Source organism: Nerophis lumbriciformis, linkage group LG03, assembly GCF_033978685.3.
Source record: "Nerophis lumbriciformis linkage group LG03, RoL_Nlum_v2.1, whole genome shotgun sequence".
NCBI classification, from domain to species: Eukaryota; Metazoa; Chordata; class Actinopteri; order Syngnathiformes; family Syngnathidae; genus Nerophis; species Nerophis lumbriciformis.
Window position 1 is genome coordinate 55891751 of NC_084550.2, and position 26674 is coordinate 55918424.

Below are 26674 nucleotides of genomic sequence, written 5' to 3' on the forward strand. Positions count from 1 at the left end.
ATTTATCTATGAAACATTTGGTTTTGTGTCAGGGGAGACCTTGGACTACAGCAAAACAACACACAAATATGCTGCTTAACTTTTCAATAGTCCACATAAAAAACACCCCGTAAAAGTCCAATATGTCACTATACTCCAACAAGTCATTACGGTTCACAAATAAGCCCAAAACACTTTAGTAGCATGGTCCTCGAAAAAGTCCACACAAAAATCCACAAACACGTCCGACACATCATTATATTCCACATTAAACACTGCATAAAAGTCCAACGAGTCACATAAACATCTAACAACTAACTATGTCCTCTTACAAGTCTAATAATTCACTATAGTCCATGTAAAAGATGACATAAAAGTCAAACAAGTCACTATAATTGACATAAAAATCACAAAAAAGTCCAACAAGTCATTATAGTTCACATGGAATGCCACATAAAATGCCAACAAGTCACTTTAGTCCACATTAAAGTCCAGCACCTCACAATAGACCACATAAAAGTCCACTAAAAACTAACTTTATCCACTTACTGTAATACGTCACTATAGTCTATGTAAAAGATGACATAAAAGTCAAACAGGTCACTAAAATTGACGTAAAAATCCCATAAAAGTCCAACAAGTCACTATAGTTCACATGAAATGCTACATACAATTCCAACAAGTCATAATAGTCCACATACATAACTAAAAACTAACTTTATCCACTTACAAGTCTAACAAGTCACAAAAGCCCATGTAAAAGACGACATACAATTTTAACAGGTCCCTATAATTGACATAAAAATCACATAAAAGTCCAACAAGTCATTATAGTTCACATGGAATGCCACATAAAATGCCAACAAGTCATTTTAGTCCACATTAAAGTCCAACACCTCACAATAAACCACATAAAAGTCCACTAAAAACTAACTGTATCCACTTACTGTAATACGTCACTATAGTCTATGTAAAAGATGACATAAAAGTCAAACAGGTCACTAAAATTGACGTAAAAATCACATAAAAGTCCAACAAGTCACTATAGTTCACATGAAATGCTACATACAATTCCAACAAGTCATAATAGTCCACATACATAACTAAAAACTAACATTATCCACTTACAAGTCTAACAAGTCACAATAGCCCATGTAAAAGACGACATACAATTCAAACAGGTCCCTATAATTGACATAAAAATCACATAAAAGTCCAACAAGTCACTATAGTTCACATTAAATGCTGCATACAATTCCAACACCTCACAATAGACCACATAAAAGTCCACTAAAAACTAACTTTATCCACTTACTGTAATAAGTTACTATAGTCCATGTAAAAGATGACATAAAAGTCAAACAGGTCACTAAAATTGACATAAAAATCACATAAAAGTCCAACAAGTCACTATAGTTCACATGAAATGCTACATACATTTCCAACAAGTCACTTTAGTCCACATTAAAGTTCACAAACACATCAAACAAGTCATAATAGTCCACATAAATGACTAAAAACTAACTTTAACTTAATATTACTGAAATAGTCTGTTGACTTGCTGCCCTCAGTCTCCATTTAGATAAAACTGTTGTTCTTTGTTCATTGATGCTTTCAATGTAGCTTGTTTTTTGCAATTCCCCAAAACCGACCGTCTGCTTGATAGTGCTTAAAAGCAGGTACTACCAGGTACGATTAATATTGCTGAATCGGTCTGTTTATTTGCTGCCCTCAGTCTCCATTTGGATAAAACTATTGTTCTGTGTTTCTTCGATATAGCTTAAAAGCAGGTACTACATAGGTACGAATAATATTGCTGAAGTAGTCTGTTTACTAGCTGCCCTCAGTCTCCACTTAGTTAAAACTGTTGTTCTTTGCTCACTGATGCTTTCAATGTAGCTTGTTTTTTTGCAATTTCACAAACCCGACCGCCTGCTTGATAGTGCTTAAAAGCAGGAACTACCAGGTACTATTAATATGTTCGAAGCGTCTAAAAAGTAAACAATAATGATAAACACATACTGCACTACTTTGCTGAAGTGGTCTGTTTACTTGCTGCCCTCAATCTCCACATGGATACAACTGTTCTTTTTTCATTGATGCTTTCAATGTAGCTTGTTTTTTGCAATTTCCCAAAACCGACCGCCTGCTCGATAAGCAGGTATCTCCAGGTACGATTAAAATTGCTGAATTGGTCTTTTTACTGGCTGCCCTCAGTCTCCATTTAGATCAAACTGTTGTTTTTTGTTCTCTGATGCTTTCAATGTGACTTTTTTTTTCGCAATTTCCAAAAACTGACCGCCTGCTCGATATATCTTAAAAGCAAGTACTACCAGGTACGATTAATATTGCTGAAGTGGTCTGTTTACATGTTGCCCTCAGTCTTCATTTAGATAAAACTATTGTTCTTTGTTCACTGATGCTTTCAATGTAGCTTGTTTTTTTTTGCAATTTCCCAAAACTGACCACCTGCTCGATAGATCTTAAAAGCAGGTACTACCAGGTACGATTAGTATTGCTGAAGTGGTCTGTGTACTTACTGCCCTCAGTCTCCACTTATATAAAACTAATGTTCTTTGTTCAGTGATGCTTTCAATGTAGCTTGTTTTTTTTTTTACAATTTCCCAAAACCAACCGCCTGCTCGATAGCGCTTAAAAGCAGATACTACCAGGTACGATTAATATTGCTGAATCGGTCTGTTTACTTGCTGCCCTCAGTCTCCACATGGATAAAACGTTTGTTCTTTTTTCATTGATGCTTTCAATGTAGCTTGTTTTTTGCAATTTCCCAAAACCGATTACCTGCTCGATAAGCAGGTACCCCCAGGTACGATTATTATTGCTACATTGGTCTTTTTACTGGCTGCCCTCAGTCTCCATTTAGATCAAACTGTTGTTTTTTGTTCTCTGATGCTTTCAATGTGACTTGTTTTTTCGCAATTTCCCAAAATTGACCGCCTGCTCGATAGTGCTTAAAAGCAGGAACTACCAGGTACGATTAATATTGCTGAAGTGGTCTGTTTACATGTTGCCCTCAGTCTTCGTTTAGATAAAACTATTATTCTTTGTTCAGTGATGCTTTCAATGTAGCTTGTTTTTTTTTGCAATTTCCCAAAACTGACCACCTGCTTGATAGATCTTAAAAGCAGGTACTACCAGGTACGATTAGTATTGCTGAAGTGGTCTGTGTACTTACTGCCCTCAGTCTCCACTTATATAAATCTAATGTTCTTTGTTCAGTGATGCTTTCAATGGAGCTTGTTTTTTTTTACAATTTCCCAAATCCGACCGCCTGCTCAATAGTGCTTAAAAGCAGGAACTACCAGGTACTAGCGTCTGAAAGGTAAACAATAATTATAAAAACATACTGTACTACTTTGCTGAAGTGGTCTGTTTACTTGCTGCCCTCAGTCTCCACATGGATAAAACTGTTCTTATTTTTTCATTGATGCTTTCAACGCGGCATGTTTCCCCAAAACTGACCGCCTGCTCGATAGAGCTTAAGGCAAGTACTACCAAGTACGATTAATATTGCTGAAATAGTCTGTTTACTTGCTGCCCTCAGTCTCCATTTAGATAAAACTGCTGTTTTTTTGTTCACTGATGTTCAATGTAGCTTGTTTTTTGCAATTTACCAAATCCGACAGCCTGCTCGATAGTGCTTAAAAGCAGGTACTACCAGGTACGAATAATATTGCTGAATTGGTCTGTTTATTTGCTGCCCTCAGTCTCCATTTAGAAAAAAAAAAAAGTTTTTTGTTCACTGATGCTTTCAATGTGGCTTGTTTTTTGCAATTTCCCAAAACTGACCGCCTGCTCGATAGATCTTAAAAGCAAGTTCTACCAGGTACAATTAATATTACTGAAGTGGTCTGTTTACTTACTGGCCTCAGTCTCCATTTAGATAAAGCTATTGTTCTTTGTTCACTGATGCTTTCAATGTAAATGTTTTTTTTTTTTTTTGCAATTTCCCAAAACCAACTGTCTGCTCGATCGTGCTTCGACGCAGGAACGACCAGGTACTATTACTATGTTCGAAGCATCTAAAAAGCAAACAATAATGATAAACACATACTGCTCAGTGGCCTTGTGGTTAGAGTGTCCGCCCTGAGATCCGAGTCATACCAAAGACTATAACAATGGGACGCATTACCTCCATGCTTGGCACTCAGCATTAAGGGTTCGAATTGGGGGTTAAATCACCAAAATGTTTCCTGGGCGCACCCACCGCTGCTGCTCACTGCTCCCCTCACCCCCTGGGAGGTGAGGCTGCAGAGGAAAATCTCACCACACATAGTGTGTGTGTGAGACAATCATTGGTACTTTAACTTTTTACTACTTTGCTGAACTGGTCTGGGGGGGGGGGTTTAGCAGGGGATGATGACGATGATGATGATGATGATGAAGTCTGTCATCGACACTGCCACCTGTGGATTGGCTCTCCCCCTCCACAGGGCAAGTAACACAGCAAAGTGCTCCTGTGGCCCCTCAAATATTCACACTGAATTTGTACTCTTATTCTTACGATATTCAGTGATTACCCTATTTTTCGGACTATAAGGCACACTTAAAATCCTTATCATGTTCCTCAAAACTCGACAGTGCGCCTTACAACCCGGTGCGCCCAATGTACGGAATAATTTTGGTTGTGCTTACCGAGCTCGAGGCTATTTTATTTGGTACATGGTGAAATGATAAGTGTGACAAGTAGATGGCAGTCACACATAAGAGATACGTGTAGACTGCAATATGACTCAAGTAAACAACACTGACATGTTATATGTTCCACTTAAATGATAAGTGTGACAAGTAGATGGCAGTCACACATAAGAGATACGTGTAGACTGCAATATGACTCAAGTAAACAACACTGACATGTTATATGTTCCACTTAAATGATAAGTGTGACAAGTAGATGGCAGTCACACATAAGAGATACGTGTAGACTGCAGTATGACTCAAGCAAACAACACTGACATGTTATATGTTCCACTTAAATGATAAGTGTGACAAGTAGAATGCAGTCACACATAAGAGATACGTGTAGACTGCAATATGACTCAAGTAAACAACACCGACATGTTATATGTTCCACTTAAATGATAAGTGTGACAAGTAGATGGCAGTCACACATAAGAGATACGTGTAGACTGCAATATGACTCAAGTAAACAACACCGACATGTTATATGTTCCACTTAAATGATTAGTGTGACAAGTAGATGGCAGTCACACATAAGAGATATGTGTAGACTGCAATATGACTCAAGCAAACAACACTGACATGTTATATGTTCCATTGAAAATATGGAACGTTACAAACATCGCTCAAAAATCCAGCAAAATGTTTTAGTACCACTTTGGTAAGCTATGAAGCCGCACCGCTTGATTGAATTATTGAATTGAATTAGATTTATATAGCGCTTTTCTCTAGTGACTCAAAGCGCTTTACATTTTGAAACCTGTCAGGTTCAAACACTGATGACATCTATTAAACAAGACAAGAAGCAAAGAAATAAACCGAGACATTCAGGAGAAACGCGGCGACTGTACTCTCCGTACAGTCTTCCACCACGCTCTGGCGAAAGATTGTACGCCACCTCATTTAATTTGGACTTTCCCTGTTTACATAACATCTGTTTCTAAAGGAATTGTTTTCGGTCACATTAATACAAAAGAAAGAGATGCCTTGGGCTTGAGCAGGTCTTCGATGACAATAGATAACCCCCTCCCGTCTCCTCCCATCGTACACAATGGAATTTTCCAAGCCTTTGCTTGGTGCAACAAAAACAGCCTGTGGTCTGTTCATTGGGAACTCAGTACGGAAAGTTTTCTGGTAATTTACATACAATTTTTCTGACAAAACCCAATATCTAAGTTACATTTATCAACCAGTGTGGGTGGCACTGGGAGCTGGTAGGTAGAGTGTCTTGCCCAAGGACACAACGGCAGTGACCAGGATGGCGGAAGTGGGGATCGAACCTGGAACCCTCAAGTTGCTGGCACGGCCACTCTACCATTCGAGGCTATACCGCCCCCTTGATGGATTGTACTGTTTGAGTTTGAGTTTATTTGGAACATGCATGCATACAACATGACACATCACAATTTCCAGTTCCTCTATTCAACATGATCCAAAAAGGAGTAGGAAGAAGCAGAGCTTATTTAATCTTGCCCCTTTTCCTTTACATAGCAGTTGCTAAAACTTTTGTTCACTTCCTGTTCTCAATTAATTTACAATATACTCCATAAGTAATAACAATACAAATAAATACATTAATTAATAATAACTGGTAAAGTAGGTTATATTCCATATGGTGAGATGAGTAAGATTATCTAAAAAATTAATGGATGGATGAAATAAATTCAGATAAATAAATTATTTGTTCTTTTTTCTTGAAGTGGATTAAGTTAATGGGTTAAATGTGTGTATTCTTTTAATTTTTAAATTATGTATACCGTATTTTTCGGAGTATAAGTCGCACCGGAGTATAAGTCGCACCTGCCAAAAATGCATAATAAAAAAGGAAAAAAACATATATAAGTCGCACTGGAGTCCGGCCAAACTATGAAAAAAAACTGTGACTTATAGTCCGAAAAATACGGTAGTACTATTAGACATTTTGTTTTTTTAATTATGTCCACATAGTTCAGTAGGCAAGTTGTTTTAGTATCACATGTTTTAATGTTCTGTATTATTTTTTTTAAATCAATTAGACCATGAGTTGGAAAGGTTGTCAAAATGAGTCTGTGCACCACGAAACCCTGTAATGTACGCGGCCAACAGCAATCGCTGCCGCCCACACCCACTGGATGGCATACCAGAATTCAGCATCTCTCATTTTAAAAAGGAACTTGGGACAGTGCTTCAACATACGAGTTTTATTATGGTGTGTGTATAAGGTAAGACATATTATCTGGCGTTTTGTTTCGCAATATTATGCAAAAGCGCCCTTTCTTACCTTTTGATACATGCTGATCTGTATTTGGGATCTGCATAAGTCCTGAAAATATGCACGCGTCCGCCTTTGTAGTCCGTAGTCGATATGCTTCTTAATTTTCTCTATCTTCTTGTTATGTGACATTCATCCTCCGCTGTTGCCATTTCTAATATAAAGTAGTGTAAAGTTCTTACTTATATCTGTCAGTAAACTCGCCATGAAAGCGCTAAAACATACCGGTGTAGTGAGTTTGCATTATTCACCCGAGGAACTTTAGTTATTAGAGTTCCGGTCAGACGGTTTTTCACTGAACACATTTCCAGATGAGGAGATGCTGCTCCGTTATTGATTGAAGTAAAGTCTGAATGTCATTAAAACAGTTTGCTCCATCTTTTGACACTTCTTCCACTCCCGTCCTTGCACGCTACACCGCTACAACAAAGATGACGGGGAGAAGACGCTGCCGAAGGTGAGCCACGTAAAAAAGACCGCCCACAAAACGCCGCATACGGAAGTGACTGTCAGAAAGCGGCTTGAAGATGATCTGTAAAACATAATCTATGCAACATTTTGACCAAAGAACTACCATTACATGTTATGTAGACCACAAGGAGGTGTTTACCATTTAGAAAAAAATAAAATTAATATGACCTCTTTAATGCGCCCTATATTCCGGTACGCCTTATATATGAAAACAGATCGAAAACAGACCATTCATCGGCAGTGCGCCTTATAATCAGTCTACCCCAGGGCAGCTGTGGCTATGAAAGTAGCTTACCACCACCAGGTGTGAATGAATGATGGGTTCTACATGTAAAGCGACTTTGGGTACTTAGAAAAGCGCTATATAAATCCCAGGTATTATTATTATTATTATTATCCGGTGCGCCTTATGGTCCGGAAAATATGGTATATCCAACCTACTTACAGTTTACAACCTTGTCAAATAATATGAAACTGAAGGATTGTTATTTATTGAAGACATAAATCTTAGGCTTAGGTCAGGTTGATTAGAAAAATAAGTACTAACCAAATGTACTGCAGAAGAAGGGACTCGTGAATATCTGCCAAAAATACACGCATATTCAATTATGATGTGCTAAAATAAATACACACAATTAATAAAGAATATGTTTCTTAACTGAACTGTCAATACAATTAAAATGCAGCTTCATCACTTTAGTCGTATTTTCTGCGCTTGAAAACCTTCTCTGACTTTAGCTCCAGCCAAAAGTCATAGAGATTGTCATTACTGCCACCAGTGGTGGGAAAGTGTATTACAACTGAGTCTCGCCCTAAGAAACACTGTTATAGAGGATCTTTGAGGAGGGTTTTTGTTTAAATACCTAAAAATAGCAGCGCGGTTGACAGCAACTTTTTAAGAAACTTTTTTTGATTTTGTTCCCCAGAAGTTCTGTGTGACTTTGCAACATGAATTTAAGAAGGAACATTTTTTCACACAAAAATATTGTTTTTTATATTTGGATCAAAAACAGCACTCATGTAAATATTGATCTTTGCCAAGTATTGTGCAGTCGGTCTTAAAAACAGCAAAGTGGTTTGTCGTGTAAAGAATATTTTACCAGTGTTTTTAGCCGTCGGTCCTAAAAACACTATAGTGCTCCCACCGTAGAGGATCTTTGACAAGTGTTTTTTGAAGTAGAACATGTATCCATTAATATGAGACAACACATTTTTTCCAGCTTGTTTTTGCAGGGAAAAAAATACCACCTGATGTTTGGATCAATATGGCATTTATAAAACGTCTTACATGTTGAGGATCTAACCTAACATGGTGCTCTTGTCTTATAGAGGATCTTTGAATAGTGTTTTTTTTAGTCAATCCTTAAAAATAGCAGAATGGTTGCTTACAACCTGTGAGACACTTTTTCCCCAGTTGCATCTTTGCATGCTGTGATATTTGGATCAATACAATATTCATTCATTCATTGTCCTTGATTTAACGAGGTAAAAACTAATTGAGATTAAAATGTATTTTACGAGAGTGACCTGGCCAAGAGGGCAGCGGAAAAAAACAAAACATTAGCAGTCACACACTATAGTTAAAAGCAAAAATAATCTACAACATAAAGATAAAAACACATAATCTCTCACTATTATGTTAGATCCACTATGGACTGGACTTTCACACTATTATGTTAGATCCACTATGGACTGGATCCTCACTATTATGTTAGATCCACTATGGACTGGACTCCCACTATTATGTTAGATCCACTATGGACTGGACTCTCACTATTATGTTAGATCCACTATGGACTGGACTTTCACAATATTATGTTAGATCCACTATGGACTGGACTTTCACAATATTATGTCAGACCCACTTGACGTCCATTGCATCCGGTCTCCCCTGGGGGGGGGGGGGGGGGGGGTACTCACATCTGCGGTCCTCTCCAAGGTTTCTCATAGCCATTCATATCGACGTCCCATTTGGATTGTGAGTTTTTCCTTGCACTTACGTGGGCTCTGTACCGCGGATGCCGTTGTGGCTTGTGCAGCCCTTTGAAACATTTGTGATTTAGGGCTATATAGATAAACATTGATTGATTGATTGATTGATTGATAATAGGTAAAAAATCAATTGTTTCAATACAAAACATTTTATCAGTCAATCAATCAATCAATGACTTCACTTCCTCTCCGAACTCAGTTTGTAAATGATCAATGAGTCCATACAAAGCTAAGAGCCGGAGATTACAGAAATACACGGCACACTTACCCTGCGATGAGGTGGCGACTTGTCCAGGGTGTACCCCGCCTTCCGCCCGATTGTAGCTGAGATAGGCTCCAGCGCCCCCCGCGACCCCAAAGGGAATAAGCGGTAGGAAATGGATGGATGGACTTACCCGTGTAAAAAATATCCATGGAGGGGGACCTTAAACGATGGTTTAGTGTGGCTGAAACTTAGTCTATTACTTTATTTTTACTATATTTGTCATTTGGTGAAGTACAACTGTCATGGTAGAGCTTTGCATTGGCATCGTATAGAAAATAAGAATATTGTTGAAGGGAAAAGTCTTATCTTTCTGAAAATGTGAACATTTTAGTAGAATAGCGCTGACCTAGAGTTTCAGAAATTCGAGTTCAGTTGGCGTCTATTTCTGTACCTTAAAGTCCTACTGAAATGCAATTTTCTTATTTAAACGGGGATAGCAGGTCCATTCTATGTGTCATACTTGATCATATTGCGATATTGCCACATTTTTGCTGAAATGATTTAGTAGAGAACATCGACGATAAAGTTCGCAATTTTTGGTAGCTGATAAAAAAGCCTTGCCTGTACCGGAAGTAGCAAACGAGTAGCGTGACGTCACAGGTTGTGGAGCTCCTCACATCTGCACATTGTTTACAATCATGGCCACCAGCAGCGAAAGTGATTCGGACCAAGAAAGCGACGATTTCCCCATTAATTTGAGTGAGGATGAAAGATTTGTGGATGAGGAAAGTGAGAGTGAAGGACTAGAGGGCAGTGGGAGCGATTCAGATAGGGAAGATGCTGTGAGAGGCGGGTGGGACCTGATATTCAGCTGGGAATGACTAAAACAGTAAATAAACACAAGGCATATATATACTCTATTAGCCACAACACAACCAGGCTTATATTTAATATGCCACAAATTAATCCCGCATAACAAACACCTCCCCCCTCCCGTCCATATAACCCGCCAATACAACTCAAACACCTGCACAACACACTCAATCCCACAACCGTAAGTACTGTTTTATTTTTATTCTCATTGTTGCTTTTTATTTTTAGTCTTTTTGTAATATTTTGATATTTTGTTTCCATTCATTCCCCCATTATTAACTTTTTAAATTCGATCTCAATTAGTACACTGCTGCTGGAATTTTAATTTTCCTGAGGAAAAAAATCTATCTATCTATCTATCTATCTATCTATCTATCTATCTATCTATCTATCTATCTATCTATCTATCTATCTATCTATCTATCTCAAAAAGAGCACTGCAAAAAGTTAGTGTTCAAAAACAAGAAAAAAAATTACAAAAATGAGGGGTATTTTATTTGAACTAAGCACAATTATCTGCCAATAGAACAAGAAAATTTGGCTTGTCAAGACTTTCCAAAACAAGTAAAATTAGCTAACCTCAATGAACCCAAAAATACCTTAAAATAAGTATATTCTCACTAATAACAAGTGCACTTTTCTTGATAGAAAAAAAAGAAAAAAGAGAGACCTTGTTGCTCAATATGTTGAAAAATATTCTTAAATGAAGTAAATGCTAGTGCCATTATCTTGACATAATGATATGCGCTCGGCATTACATTTCGTGAAACCAGCAAACTTATACTAAAAACTAATTTATTGTTCTTAATGGAAAGGCAACAAGGCAACCGCTTGTTACTCTCGGGGTCTACTAGCCGCTCAGGCAAATCATTTGGTCTAAAAATGCATTTTTCCATGGATAACATGACATCATCGCGCCAAGTGCGCGCTCTTTCAGTCAATTAGTGTGCATATATACAGCCCGGCCCGCGGCCAAAAAAATTTTAATTGTAATTTTGAAGAATTTATCTGAATGTGCATGAACTATTTCTGTTCAAAATTGTTTGAAATGTTTAAATATTAACTGTCAGTTTACTGTACTGTGCCAACTGTACTACTATATGAGTACGTATTTTCTATTGTTTCATTGAAAATAAAACCGCAAAGTCCATTTGGCTGTCATCTGTTTTAATTATGAGACACAATTGTGTCAAAATCATGATTTTCTTTTTTTTCATGCTTGAAGTAAGAAGTTATTACTTTAAAAAAAATAGTTTTATACTTGTGAGTGTTGATGACCCAGCTTTGCAACAGTTGATATTCTAGTTCCAAGCATGTTTTACTCAATATAAGTCATCAAATATCAGCAACAAGCTGAGATCATTTAGGACCAAAACCATTAAAACAAGTAAAACACTCTAACATAAAATCTGCTTAGTGAGAAGAATGATCTTATCAGACAGAAAATAAGCAAATATCACCCTTATTTGAGATATTTCATCTTACTTAGATTTCAGTATTTGCAGTGAGAGTTCACTTCTTGTATGCTACCAAAAGTGCATTAAGGTCTTGAATGCTCAACACGGTGTCGTCATTAGAAGGCCTCGTCTGTAGCAAGTTAAGCAAAGAGAAGCGAGCTGTTCTCCAGGCTGTTCGCTCCGCCGCACAGTTGCTTTCCAATAACACGGACATTGCCTCCGCCGCCAGCCCGAGAAGAATTATTTCCGGAAGCTCCGAGCAGGAAGAAGGGAGCGAGGGTACGATTGGTTCAACCATCTGCCGGCCTGCCGAGTGTCTTCTCGACGCCGTGTCATCATCTCTCGGCCTCGTGAGGCCCCCAAAGAAAACTTTTTGTGATTTTCATTTCTTTTTATAAAGGCCATTAATCACAGCCAGGCCACACACACACACACACACACACACACACAAACACATCGCCTCATTTCCTCTGCGGGACTTTCAATTTTCACTTCTTCCCCGTTTTTCCATCGGCATCGCGGCCACAGAGGACATGCGACCCGCCCGACCCCCGCGTCCCCTTGCCGCTCGCCACTGTTTGTTTGAGGTATTAGGCGCTTGTTGCCTTATTGGATTGAACTAATTGATAGATGCTGTTATCTAATGAGTGTTTCCTCATGCAATTAATCAGTTGCCGGGGGTCTGGCAGACGTGCAAAGAGTGAAAGGGTGACCTCTCGCTCGTTTCCTAAATTTCATGACGTTTCTTCTGTTGTTTTTAACAAAGTTTCGCTGCACAAAGACACCATTCTACGGCTTGCAAAGGAATATGGCGCCCTCTGCATGCACACACTATTGCCAAAAGTATTTGGCCACCCATCCAGATGATCAGAATCAGGTGTGCTAATCACCTGGCCCGGCCACAGGTGTGTACAATCAAGCACTTAGGCATGGAGGCTGTTTCTACAAACATTTGTGAAAGAATGGGCCGCTCTCAGTGATTTCCAGCGTGCAACCTGTGTAACAAACGCTTTTCCATCTGGCAATCTGATGGACGAGTCTGGATTTGGAGGTTGCCAGGAGAACGCTACATTTCGGACTGCATTGTGCCGAGTGTGACTTTTGCTGGAGGAGGAATTATGGTGTGGGGTTGTTTTTCAGGAGTTGGGCTTGGCCCCTTAGTTCCAGTGAAAGGAACTTTGAATGCTCCGGGATACCAAAACATTTTGGACATTTCAATCAATCAATCAATGTTTATCTATATAGCCCTAAATCACAAGTGTCTCAAAGGGCTGCACAAGTGAAGTGAATGACATTTATATAGTGCTTTTTCTCAAGTGACTCAAAGCGCTTTACATTGTGAAACCCAATATGTAAGTTACATTTAAACCAGTGTGGGTGGCACTGGAAGCAGACGGGTAAAGTGTCTTGCCCAAGGACACAACGGCAGTGAATAGGATGGCGGAAGCGGGGATCGAACCTGCAACCCTCAAGTTGCTGGCACGGCCGCTCTACCAACCGAGCTATACCGCCCCGAGCCACAACGACATCCTCGGTTCAGATCCAGATCCAGGGAAAAACTCACAACCTAGTGCAGGGGTCGGCAACCCGCGGCTCCGGAGCCGGATGCGGCTCTTTGATCACTCTGATGCGGCTCAGCAGCTTACTTGCTGAACCCCCCAATTTTCCCGTGAGACTTCCGGATTTCAGTGCCTCTCGCAGAAATTAATATTCACCGATTTTCACCCTTACAGCTATAATAAGGGCGTGCCATGATGGTACAACATTTGGCGCTCTCTACAATCTGTATTAACAGCGTGCCAGCCCAATACTTGTTACACAATATACATCTTCTGCTTGCACACGTACGTGACAGCAAGGCATACTTTGTCAACAGCCACACAGGTTACACTGACGGTGGTCATATAAAACAACTTTAACACTCTTACTAATAATGCGCCACACTTTGAACCAAAACCAAACAAGAATGACAAACACATTTCGGGAGAACATCTGCACCTTAACACAACATAAACACAACAGAACAAACACCCAGAATCCCATGCAGCCCTGACTCTTCCGGGCTACATTATACACCCCTGCTACCACCAAACCCTGCCCCCACCCCAACCCTGCTCCCTCACACATCAAACACATGAAATGTAATGCTCCCAACTTTGAGGGAACAGTTTGGAGCGGGCCCCTTCCTCTTCCAACATGACTGTGCACCAGTGCACAAAGCAAGGTCCATAAAGACATGGATGACAGAGTCTGGTGTGGATGAACTTGACTGGCCTGCACAGAGTCCTGACCTGAATATGATAGAACACCTTTGGGATGAATTAGAACGGAGACTGAGAGCCAAGCCTTCTCGACCAACATCAGCGTGTGACCTCACCGATGCGCTTTTGGAAGAATGGTAGAAAATTCCTATAAACCAGTGTTTTTCAACCACTATGCCGCGGCACAATAGTGTGCCGTGAGATACAGTCTGGTGTGCCGTGGTAGATTATGTCATTTCACCTACCGACCTCGTCATGTCCGTTGTGTCCTGAGCAAGACACTTCACCCTTGCTCCTGATGGGTGCTGGTTAGCGCCTTGCATGGCAGCTCCCTCCATCAGTGTGTGAATGTGTGTGTGAATGGGTAAATGTGGAAGTAGTGTCAAAGCGCTTTGAGTACCTTGAAGGTAGAAAAGCGCTATACAAGTACAACCCATTTATCATTTATCATTATCATAATTGGGTTAAAAATATTTTTTTTACAAAGCAGTAATTATAATCCGCAAATGTGCCGTTGTTGAGTGTCAGTGCTGTCTGGAGCTGGGCAGAGTAACCGAGTACCGTATTTTTCGGAGTATAAGTCGCTCCGGAGTATAAGTCGCACCGGCCAAAAATGCATAACAAAGAAGGAAAAAAACATATGTATAAGTCGCACTGGAGTATAAGTCGCATTTTTTGGGGAAATGTATTTGATAAAAGCCAACACCAAGAATAGACATTTGAAAGGCAATTTAAAATAAATAAAGAATAGTGAACATCAGGCTGAATAAGTGTACGTTATATGAGGCATAAATAACCAACTGGTATGTTAACGTAACATATTAAGGTAAGAGTCATTCAAATAACTATAACATATAGAACATGCTATACGTTTACCAAACAATCTCTCACTCATAATCGCTAAATCCCATGAAATCTTATACGTCTAGTCTCTTACGTGAATGAGCTAAATAATATTATTTGATATTTTACGCAAATGTGTTAATTTCACACCTATGTCGCTCCTGAGTATAAATCGCACCCCCGGCCAAACTATGAAAAAAACTGTGACTTATAGTCCGAAAAATACGGTAATACTCTTCCATATCGGTAGGTGGCAGCAGGTAGCTAATTACTTTGTAGATGTCGGGGAGGACGACGATGGTTTGCAGGTATCTAACGCTTAAACCGAAAATAAACAAAAGGCGAGTGCCGCTAAGGAAAGGCATTGAAGCAAAACGAAGCTAAAACTGAACTGGCTGCAAAGTAAACAAAAACAGAATGCTGGATGACAGCAAAGACTTACAGTGTGTGGAGCAGACGGCGTCCACAAAGTACATCCGATTATGCCATGACAATCAACACCAAAATAGAAGCGCAAGACAAGGACTAAAACACTACACACAGGAAAACACCCCAAAAAATCTAAATAAGTCACGGGGTGATGTGACGGGTCGTGACAGTACACCTACTTTGAGACAAGAGCTATAGTGATGCATGGTTGATTATGGTTTGAATTCATATCCAACAATTGCGAGAACGACTTTCTACTGCCAATATCGGCCGCTGAGTTTAAATGTTTTATGTTTTCTGCTGGTGGTGTGCCTCAGGATTTTTTCAATGGAAAAAAATATGCCTTGGCTCAGAAAAGGTTGAAAAACACTGCTATAAACACACTCCGCAACCTTGTGGACAGCCTTCCCAGAAGAGTTGAAGCTGTAATAGCTGCAAGATGTGGACCCACATCATATTTAACCCTATGGGTTAGGAATGGGATGGCACTTAAAGTTAAAGTTAAAGTTAAAGTACCAATGATTGTCACACACACACACTAGGTGTGGCGAGATTATTCTCTGCATTTGACCCATCACCCTTGATCACCCCCTGGGAGGTGAGGGGAGCAGTGGGCAGCAGCGGTGGCCGCGCCCGGGAATCATTTTTGGTGATTTAACCCCCAATTCCAACCCTTGATGCTGAGTGCCAAGCAGGGAGGTAATGGGTCCCATTTTTATAGTCTTTGGTATGACTCGGCCGGGATTTGAACTCACAACCTACCGATCTCAGGGCGGACACTCTAACCACTAGGCCACTGACTAGGCCAAGTTCGTATGTGAGTCAAGGCAGGTGGCCAAATACTTTTGGCAATATAGCGTATCAAAGTTGTGAACAACATTATTGAAGCATTGGATTGCAAAAAAATATCGTCCAGCTCTATTTATCGACCTGTCAAAAGAATTTGACATTTGACCGTATCATTTTGGCGGACATACTGCAGAGGATTGGCCTATGTCAGCATGCTGTGAGGCGGTTTTCTAATTACCTGTCCAATAGTACCCAACGCGTCCAGTTTGCTGGATCCTCTTCGTCTTTGCTCCCTTGATTAAATGGTGTACCGCAGCGTTCCATATTAGGTCCATTGTTGTTTTCCATGTACCGTATTTGTCGGACTATAAGTCGCAATTTTTATGTTTTGAAAACTTCTCTTTTTAGTAAAGCTTTTAGTGAATGCACCTTTTAAATATCATTGTTTAATCCGCTTTGTATCTTTTGTATGATGTTGCCCCTGAATTGTTGTTTTACTTCACTATGTTATGTACAGTGCTTTGTAATTTTCATCCGTAAAAAAGCGCTTTATAAATACAATTTACTTACTGTCATGTCTGTGTGATCATGTTTTGTTTTAGTCATGTTTTGTTTAGTTATTTGACTCTTTAGTTTCTGGCTTTTCACTCCCTTGTCTTGTTTCCATGATTACCCATTAGTTTCACCTGTTCCACGTTTGGACTCATTGTGCACTCTTGTTTGTCACCATAGCAACCCATTAGTTTTCACCTGTCACGTCACGCACCTGTTTCACGTTTTGAGTCACGCACTTGTTTTCGTTAATCATGTCTGTAGTATTTAAGTTCATTGTTTTCAGTTTGTCTTTCTGGTGACATCCCACAATTATGCTCTACACACTCTTCATCCTCTTAGATCCTGCTTCATGTCCCATGCCAAAGTAAGTTTCTGTTCCATGTTTATAGTCTTTTTGGTTTCATAGTTTGTTCTCCGCCATTGTGCGCGCCTTTTGTTTACTTCCTTTTTTTTGTAGTTATAGTGTTTAAATAAAAATGTACTTACATTCCCGTCTCGCCCGAGCCAATTTTCCGTTGCATCTTGGAAAAGCAAACACCCAGGACCAAGTCATGACACCTACTTCATTCAGTTGAATAAGCCATGTTCAAATTTAACGTAATCATTAAAATAAGCTATGTTTATACAGAGTGGCGGTTATAGTTGACGTCCTCTATCGACCTGTCCAATGCTACAAAGGCATTGAGGTAGGTAAGCGCAACCTAACTTATTCCATACATCGGGTTATAAGGCGCACTATCGAGTTTTGAGAAAATAATACGGTATAGTACATCAACGAGGGGGCTGACAAGTTCACTGGCTGAGTTATCCCGTATGAATTAAACTTAGCATGTGTTAAATTCAAGTCCTCCAAGTCCGAGTCCATGGTTCTCGCCCGGAAAAGGGTGGGGTGCCATCTCCGGGTTGGGGAGGAAACCCTGCCCCAAGTGGAGGAGTTCATGTACCTCACAGTCTTGTTCACGAGTGAGGGAAGAGTGGATCGTGAGATCGACAGGCGAATCGGTGCGGCGTCTTCAGTAATGCGGACGCTGTATCGATCCGTTGTGGTGAAGAAGGAGCTGAGCCGGAAGGCAAAGCTCTCAATTTACCGGTCGATCTACGTTCCCATCCTCACCTATGGTCATGAGCTTTGGGTTATGACCGAAAGGACAAGATTGCGGGTACAAGCGGCCGGAATTAGTTTCCTCCGCCGGGTGGCGGGGCTCTCCATGAGAGATAGGGCGAGAAGCTCTGCCATCCGGGAGGAGCTCAAAGTAAAGCCCAGGATACGTTGGGAAGACTATGTCTCCCGGCTGGCCTGGGAACGCCTCGGGATCCCTCGGGAAGAGCTGTACGAAGTGGCTGGGGAGAGGGAAGTCTGGGCTTCCCTGCTTAGGCTGCTGCCCCCGCGACCCGACCTCGGATAAGCGGGATAAGATGGATGGATGTGTTAAATTCAACATTTACTCATGCTAACTGTGTAGTTTTCTTTCCTGATAAACCCACATTGCATGCAGACGTGAGTTGTATTGTAGATACTTTTATCAAAAATCCACAGAAAAAGTGGTGACAGCCCCCAAGGACAATCATGCTGACATGGTTGCTGCATTAAAGGATGGTGCTCCAGCTTGATCAACTGTGCAAAATCGAGCCACCGAATTCAAGAAAGGTGTTAGGGATGGCTTTGAAGATGACTCACGTTCTGGACATCCTGCCACAGCCCCTGCCCCAGAAAAACATCAACCGCGTCCCCCCGCACGGTGATGGATGAGAGACATTTAACCAGTAACAAGATAGCTAATGCGGTCGGCATCTCCCGAGGAACCTGGTAGAGAGCATTCCGCAGCACAAGCTCGGTTTTGATGCCTGATCAAAAGCCCACCAGGCCGGTCATGTCGCATGCGAACTTGGCACTTTTTGAAGCTGTTCTAACGGGTAGAGGTGGGACTTGCAAACTTTTCGAAAGGGAGGAGTTGTTCAAAACATTGGCTTGTTGTCGTATTTTGTTTCTTGTCATGGAAAAAAAAAAACCTGGTGACAGTCATACGATTTTTATCTGAATAATTACAATTTATATTCCTTCAATATGAATTCTGAAATGTAATCATAATTGGCTTGTTAAATAATAATAAATAAAATCACAATTTTATTGATTATTGATTATATATTAAAAACCTACTCAGTGGCCTTGTGGTTAGAGTGTCCGCCCTGAGATCGGTAGGTCGTGAGTAGGACTGCCGATATTATCGGCCGATAAATGCTTTAAAATGTAATATCGGAAATTATCTGTATCGGTATCAAAAAGTAAAACGTATGACTTTTTAAAACGCCGCTGTGTACACGGACGTAGGGAGAAGTACAGAGAGCCAATAAACCTTAAAGGCACTGCCTTTGCGTGGCGGCCCAGTCACATAATATCTACGGCTTTTCACACACACAAGTGAATGCAAAGCGTACTTGGTCAACAGCCATACAGGTCACACTGAGGGTGGCCGTATAAACAACTTTAACACTGTTACAAATATGCGCCACACTGTGAACCCACGCCAAACAAGAATGACAAACACATTCCGGGAGAACATCCGCACCGTAACACAACATCAACACAACAGAACAAATACCCAGAACCCCTTGCAGCACTAACTCTTCCGGGATGCTACAATATGCACCCCACGCTACCCCAACCCCGCCCACCTCAATTTCCTCATGCTGTTTTGAGGCATGTTAAAAAAAAATAATGCACTTTGTGACTTCAATAATAAATATGGCAGTGCCATGTTGGCATTTTTTTCCATAACTTGAGTTGATTTATTTTGGAAAACCTTGTTACATTGTTTAATGCATCCAGCGGGGCATCACAACAGAATTAGGCATAATAATGTATTAATTCCACGACTGTATATATCGGTATCGGTTGATATCGGAATCGGTAATTAACAGTTGGACAATATCGGAATATCGGCAAAAAAGCCATTATCGGACATCTCTAGTCGTGAGTTAAAACCCCGGCCGAGTCATACCAGACTATAAAAATGGGACCCATTACCTCCCTGCTTGGCACTCAGCATCAAGGGTTGGAATTGGGGGTTAAATCACCAAAAATGATTCCCGGGCGCGGACACCGCTGCGGCTCACTGCTCCCCTCACCTCCCAGGGGGTGATAAAGGGTGATGGGTCAAATGCAGAGAATACGTTCGCCACACCTAGCGTGTGTGTGTGTGACAATCATTGGTACTTAAACTTTATTTTGTATTTTCCCTTTACAAAAACACTATAAAATGTACGAATGCTACATATAAAGTCATTGCAAATTTAAAATGTTTACACCAACATGAATAAAAACCATAAATACAATATTTCCCAGACTATAGAGCGCACCGGTACATAAGCCGCAGATACACTATAGTGCCAAAAGTATTTGGCCACCTGCCTGGACTCACATATAAAATTGAAGGGCCACCCATTCCTAACCCATAGGGTTCAATATGATGTCGGTCCACCTTTGGCCGGGCCAAGTGATTAGGACACCTGATTCTTGTCATTCTGATGGGTGGCCAAATACTTTTGGTAATATAGTGTATATACGTTGCGAAATGAGTAATATCCACGGAAATATTTGGTATATGTTTATTTACATACCTTACATATGCATGTTAATTGGATTACACACACACATATTGAGATTCAGACACACACATTAGTAGATGGTGTCTGTTGGTTATTGGTCTGAATGCAGCTCTAGTAACATGGTGTGGGGTTGCTGTCCCGTGTTTTTACAAACACCCGATCAGATCCTCTGACTCAATTTTGTTTGGATCTACCACCTGACTTCTTTGTTCCGTAACCCTCAGGATCTTTTCAGACCAACCAGAGGCTGAACGATGTAGCTGAACGATGCTACCACCTTCAAAGACTGAAAGCTCGTTTTGTCTTTGGCATCAGGTCATGACAGTGTGAATAACCAACACAAAATGGAATACAAATATTTGCACAGATTTGGGTTTTTAAACCAAACAAAGCAAGTAAGACGTCAAGAGGTATTCATAAAAGGGCAAAAGTAACACGGGTCGAAGCGGGCACGTGCACAGATAAGACCACTAATAGTGCTCAAGCAACTGCCCTTTTGCCCTGCATGAGAAAAGTCTCCTTTTTTCCATTAATTTAAGAATAAAAAAATACTCCCTGTCATTAATTTCCCCCAAATATGTTTGATATATATGAGTTGTAATGAACATTCTTCCATGCTCACAAGCCCTAGCCGCAGCATTGGGCTAAAATAATTTGGCCTGGGGCCGAAAGCCAACTACCGTATTTTTCGGAGTATAAGTCGCACCGGAGTATAAGTCGCACCTGCCGAAAATGCATAATAAAGAAGGAAAAAAACATATATAAGTCGCACTGGAGTATAAGTCGCATTTTGGGGGGAAATGTATTTAAAGGGGAAAATTATCACCAGACCTATGTAAGCGTCAATATATACCTTGATGTTGCAGAAAAAAGACCATATATTTTTTTAACCGATTTCCGAACTCTAAATGGGTGAATTTTGGCGAATTAAACACCTTTCTATTATTCGCTCTCGGAGCGATGACGTCACAACATGACGTCACATCGGGAAGCAATCCGCCATTTTCTCAAACACATTACAAACACCGAGTCAAATCAGCTCTGTTATTTTCCGTTTTTTCGACTGTTTTCCGTACCTTGGAGACATCATGCCTCGTCGGTGTGTTGTCGGAGGGTGTAACAACACGAACAGGGACGGATTCAAGTTGCACCAGTTGCCCAGAGATGCGAAAGTGGCAAGAAATTGGACGGAATTTGTTCAAAATACGAGGGTGTGGGGAAAGCCGACGAAACGGTCAGTCGTTTGTTCCGCACACTTTACCGACGAAAGCTATGCTACGACAGAGATGGCAAGAATGTGTGGATATCCTGCGACACTCAAAGCAGATGCATTTCCAACTGGACTGGACAGATCAGCTTTCAGGAAAAGAGAGCGGATGAGGGTATGTCTACAGAATATATTAATTGATGAAAACTGGGCTGTCTGCACTCTCAAAGTGTATTTCATATGCTGTAAACCTAGTTCATAGTTGTTAGTTTCCTTTAATGCCAAACAAACACATACCAATCGTTGGTTCGAAGGCGATCACCGAATTCGTCCTCGCTTTCTCCCGTGTCGCTGGCTGTCGTGTCGTTTTCGTCGGTTTCGCTTGCATACGGTTCAAACCGATATGGCTCAATAGCTTCAGTTTCTTCTTCAATTTCGTTTTCGCTACCTGCCTCCACACTACAACCATCCGTTTCAATACATGCGTAATCTGTTGAATCGCTTAAGCCGCTGAAATCCGAATCTGAATCCGAGCTAATGTCGCTATAGCTTGCTGTTCGATCCGCCATGTTTGTTTGTGTTGGCTTCACTATGTGACGTCACAGGAAAATGGACGGGTGTTTATAACGATGGTTAAAATCAGGCACTTTGAAGCTTTTTTTAGGGATATTGCGTGATGGGTAAAATTTTGAAAAAAACTTCGAAAAATAAAATAAGCCACTGGGAATTGATTTGTAATGGTTTTAACCATTCTGAAATTGTGATAATGTTCCCCTTTAATAAAACCCAACACCAAGAATAGACATTTGAAAGGCACTTTAAAATAAATAAAGAATAGTGAACAACAGGCTGAATAAGTGTACGTTATATGAGGCATAAATAACCAACTGGTATGTTAACGTAACATTATGGTAAGAGTCATTCAAATAACTATAACATATAGAACATGCTATACGTTTACCAAACATTCTGTCACTCCTAATTGCTAAATCTTATACGTCTAGTCTCTTACGTGAATGAGCTAAATAATATTATTTGATAGTTTATGGTAAAGTGTTAATCATTTCACATATAAGACACTTCACCCTTGCTCCTGATGGGTGCTGGTTAGCGCCTTGCATGGCAGCTCCCTCCATCAGTGTGTGAATGTGTGTGTGAATGGGTAAATGTGGAAGTAGTGTCAAAGCGCTTTGAGTACCTTGAAGGTAGAAAAGCGCTATACAAGTACAACCCATTTATCATTATTATTATATAAGTCGCTCCTGAGTATAAGTCGCACCCCCGGCCAAACTATGAAAAAAACTGCGACTTATAGTCCGAAAAATACGGTACATGTAAATCAACTATTTATGTAGCCTATACATATGTGTACATATTATATTAATATAATAGTTATATAAATAGCAATTAAAATAATTGTATATTTTATCCGCAAAAACCTCCCTAAAGTTGTGTAATCAATCAGAAATATCGAGCAGCTAAAATGCGCCAAACAGCAAAACAGTTGCATTTTCCCATAGAGCAGGGGTCACCAACCTTTTTGAAACCAAGAGCTACTTCTTAGGTACTGATTAATGCGAAGGGCTACCAGTTTGATACACACTTAAATAAATTGCCAGAAATAGCCAATTTGCTCAATTTACCTTTAACTCTATGTTATTATTAATAATTAATTATATTTATCTTTGTGGAAACACTGATCATCTTAATGATTTCTCACAATAAATATATATAGAAACAGATAAATACCAATATGCAACACTTTATTGTTATATTTTCTCTAAGTGATCATTTGAAAATGTTCAATTTGAAAAATGTGCACTTAGAGAAAATATAACAATAAAGTGTTGCATATTGATATTTATCTGTTTCTATATATATTTATTGTGAGAAATCATTAAGATGATCACTGTTTCCACAAAGATAAATATCATTAATTATTAATAATAACATTAACAGTCTTGTGAAATCACAATATCCCATTTTAACTAGCTAGCCACTAACATTTTTTAACAAATCATGAATTACTTTGCACCATGTTTGTACAAATAATAACTCATGTAAAATACAAAAGTCAACTCTCAAATGTTTAGATAAATCATGTCACAATTTGAACTGGACACCAAATCTGTTATCTGTTTTTTTGTCAGTTAGTGAAGACCAAGTCTTTAAAATATTTTCTTGGATTTTCAAATTATATTTGAGTTTTGTCTCTCTTAGAATTAAAAATGTCGAGCAAAGCGAGACCAGCTTGCTAGTAAATAAATACAATTTAAAAAAATAGAGGCAGCTCAATGGTAAGTGCTGTAATTTGAGCTATTTTTAGAACAGGCCAGCGGGCTACTCATCTGGTCCTTACGGGCGACCCCTGCCATAGAGCATTGTAACGGATTTTAACGGGTATAATTTTGATTTTTTTTTATGGTGCTTGGACATTTTTTATAATATCCACAAAATTTATTGAGCAACTTGTTGTATGTGTGACCATATGTGTTCACTTTTGGTTTGTTTGTTATTTTTTATGTTTTTTTTTTTGCATCATGACTAGGGAAGGTTGTTTGGATAGGGTCATATAAGTGAATGCTGTGCTGTATCCAGGTCAAAATCACAATTTTTATTATTATTTTTTTCTTTTTTCTTTTTTGTGTCCTGCCCAGCTTCTCAGGCAAATCATATAGTTGATGTAGGTGCCCATGTCGGCTGTTCAGATTTACTTTACAAAAGAAAAGTGTAGGATACTTCTCTTGTTGCCTTATTTGTATTTGACTTTATTAAATGTATTTATATTATCATTTAGTGCAGCCGGGCCGGAGCAGGAGGGGATAGAAAGAGAAAAAAAAGAAGACAGAGGGGGAAATTGTGGGGACAAGAGGGGGATTAGACAGAGAGACAAAAACAACAACAGCAAACAACAACAACAACAACAATAGAGCAACATCAGCAAATACGACATATACAAATATGATGGTAAAAGTAATAGCAAATAAGCAGTTAGCCAAAAATAAAAAAGAATACAGAAATGACAATGAGCATTATTACACTACAAATGGATCAATATAAATACCAATATAAATAGCGCTATTGATAATGAACAATACCAATAATTTACCTTCATTATCAACAATACAGTTGTTTAAATGCAACAATACATATACGTAATGATAACTTGAGATACGAAAGAATGCAGAAAAATGGAGGGGGAGAAAGAGAAGCAACCTACATTAACCTTGTAGATTGTTATAGTAACAATAGGTTAAGCTTTGTCAGTGTGCCATGTGTTACACCCAGTTTATCCTAGGGCAACAACGTTAATATATGTTTGATGAAACGTGATTATGTGCATGAGTGTAAGTATGCATATGTACTTGTATATGTACAGAATGTGTATATGTGTTTGTACAATGAATGTATGTGTACAGAATGTGTATATGTGTTTGTACAGTGAATGTATATGTACAGAGTGTGTATATGTGTTTGTACAGTGAATGTATATGTACAGTATCAAAATCACAATTCATAGTCATTGACCAGATTTTTTTCAGGTTGGCCATGAATAGCGGCAAATTTGCAGCATTCAGATTGTCAGATAATTTAAATTAATTTATGTAATTAGTTGTATTCCTTATTAAACTCAAAGTGAAGACGCCCGGGGGCCGTAGTTCGGACACCCCCTGGTTTATATACAGAGTTTAAAAAATCCACCGTACTACTCAAAAGTATGCTAACGAGTCTGTTTATTTGTGTCTTTTTAGGTTTGTCCTTTTTTGGAAGATCGACGACTGACTTTTTGGACAATTTGCCATGAAAGCGCCATCATTTCACCATTAAACATGGCCGCCGGACGAGGCTGGATGAGCCGGCTGTGAAAAAGGAGGAAGCGAATCCTAAAGTCAAAGTCGTTTGGAACATCTTGTTGTAAAGTCGCCGTTATGTGATGAATATCTGGATAAAAAGTGGGTCAGCGATGGAACCCAACAGGTCTAAGAAGAAGCCTGTGACTCTCCACCCAGCCCATAATTGAACATCTTTGATCCTGTGGATTAATATTCTCCTCAAACCTGAAGATTGATCTTGCTTTTTTTCCCTCTCCAAAATTCCATGTAAATTGGACTATCAACCTATCATCCAACATGGCTTCAGTTTGGACATTTTGGACCCTGTTGGCAGCTTGGGGTCTTCTTGGATGCTGGTGCCAGGCCTCAAGGACTAGTGGTCCGAGCAAAGGGGAGCAGGGGGCTTCTTCTGTAGAACGAGTCAAGAGGGGATGGGTGTGGAACCAGTTTTTTGTGGTGGAGGAGTACACGGGCACGGAGCCGCTCTACGTCGGGAAGGTAAGATGCACTTTTAGCACTTTGTTTTTTTTTCCCTTTTATATTGACCCCGAGGATGTTTTACAAACAAAATTACATTGCATTTTAATATTGCACAGAAGACAGATATTAACTGGAAACGGCCTAAATCCTGTTAGAGCCCTCAAAACAGTGATTTAGTTGCGGGGAAAAATGTTAGGAAATTCAGGATTTTTTTCTTAGTTGTATTGAATTTCACCTTTTCTGACTTACTCTTGCATACTCGTGTTAAAAAAATGCCAAACGTCAAAACGTAAGGTTCATGCATTTGGCCGTGAGCTTGCACGCATATTTTTTTATGACATTAAGGTCCTGATTTACTAAGATTTAAATACCACGTGCTAAACAGCTTGTGCAATCTCTTCAAATAGCCTGTACTAGTGTTGTCCCGATACCAATATTTTGGTACCAGTACCAAAATGATTTGAATACTTTTCGATACTTTCTGATACTTTTTTAAATAAAGGGCACCACAAAAGTTGCATTATTGGCTTTAATTTAACAAAAAATCTTCCGGTACATTAAACATATGTTTCCTATTGCAAGTTTGTCCTTAAAGGGGAATATTATCACCAGACCTATGTAAGCGTCAATATATACCTTGATGTTGCAGAAAAAAGACCATATATTTTTTTAACCGATTTCCGAACTCTAAATGGGTGAATTTTGGCGAATTAAACGCCTTTCTAATATTCGCTCTCGGAGC

General features: G+C 39.6%; 1 protein-coding gene across 1 annotated transcript in view; it reads left to right on the plus strand.

Moving 5' to 3' along the window:
* Positions 1–26674, plus strand: part of LOC133587215 (cadherin-22) — a 615599-nt gene that overhangs the window by 342681 nt on the left and 246244 nt on the right. The window contains exon 5 of the mRNA XM_072912852.1: positions 25372–25950. Within this exon, the coding sequence (XP_072768953.1) occupies positions 25750–25950 (201 nt within the window). The 5' untranslated portion in view covers positions 25372–25749. The remainder of the gene's footprint in view (positions 1–25371; positions 25951–26674) is intronic.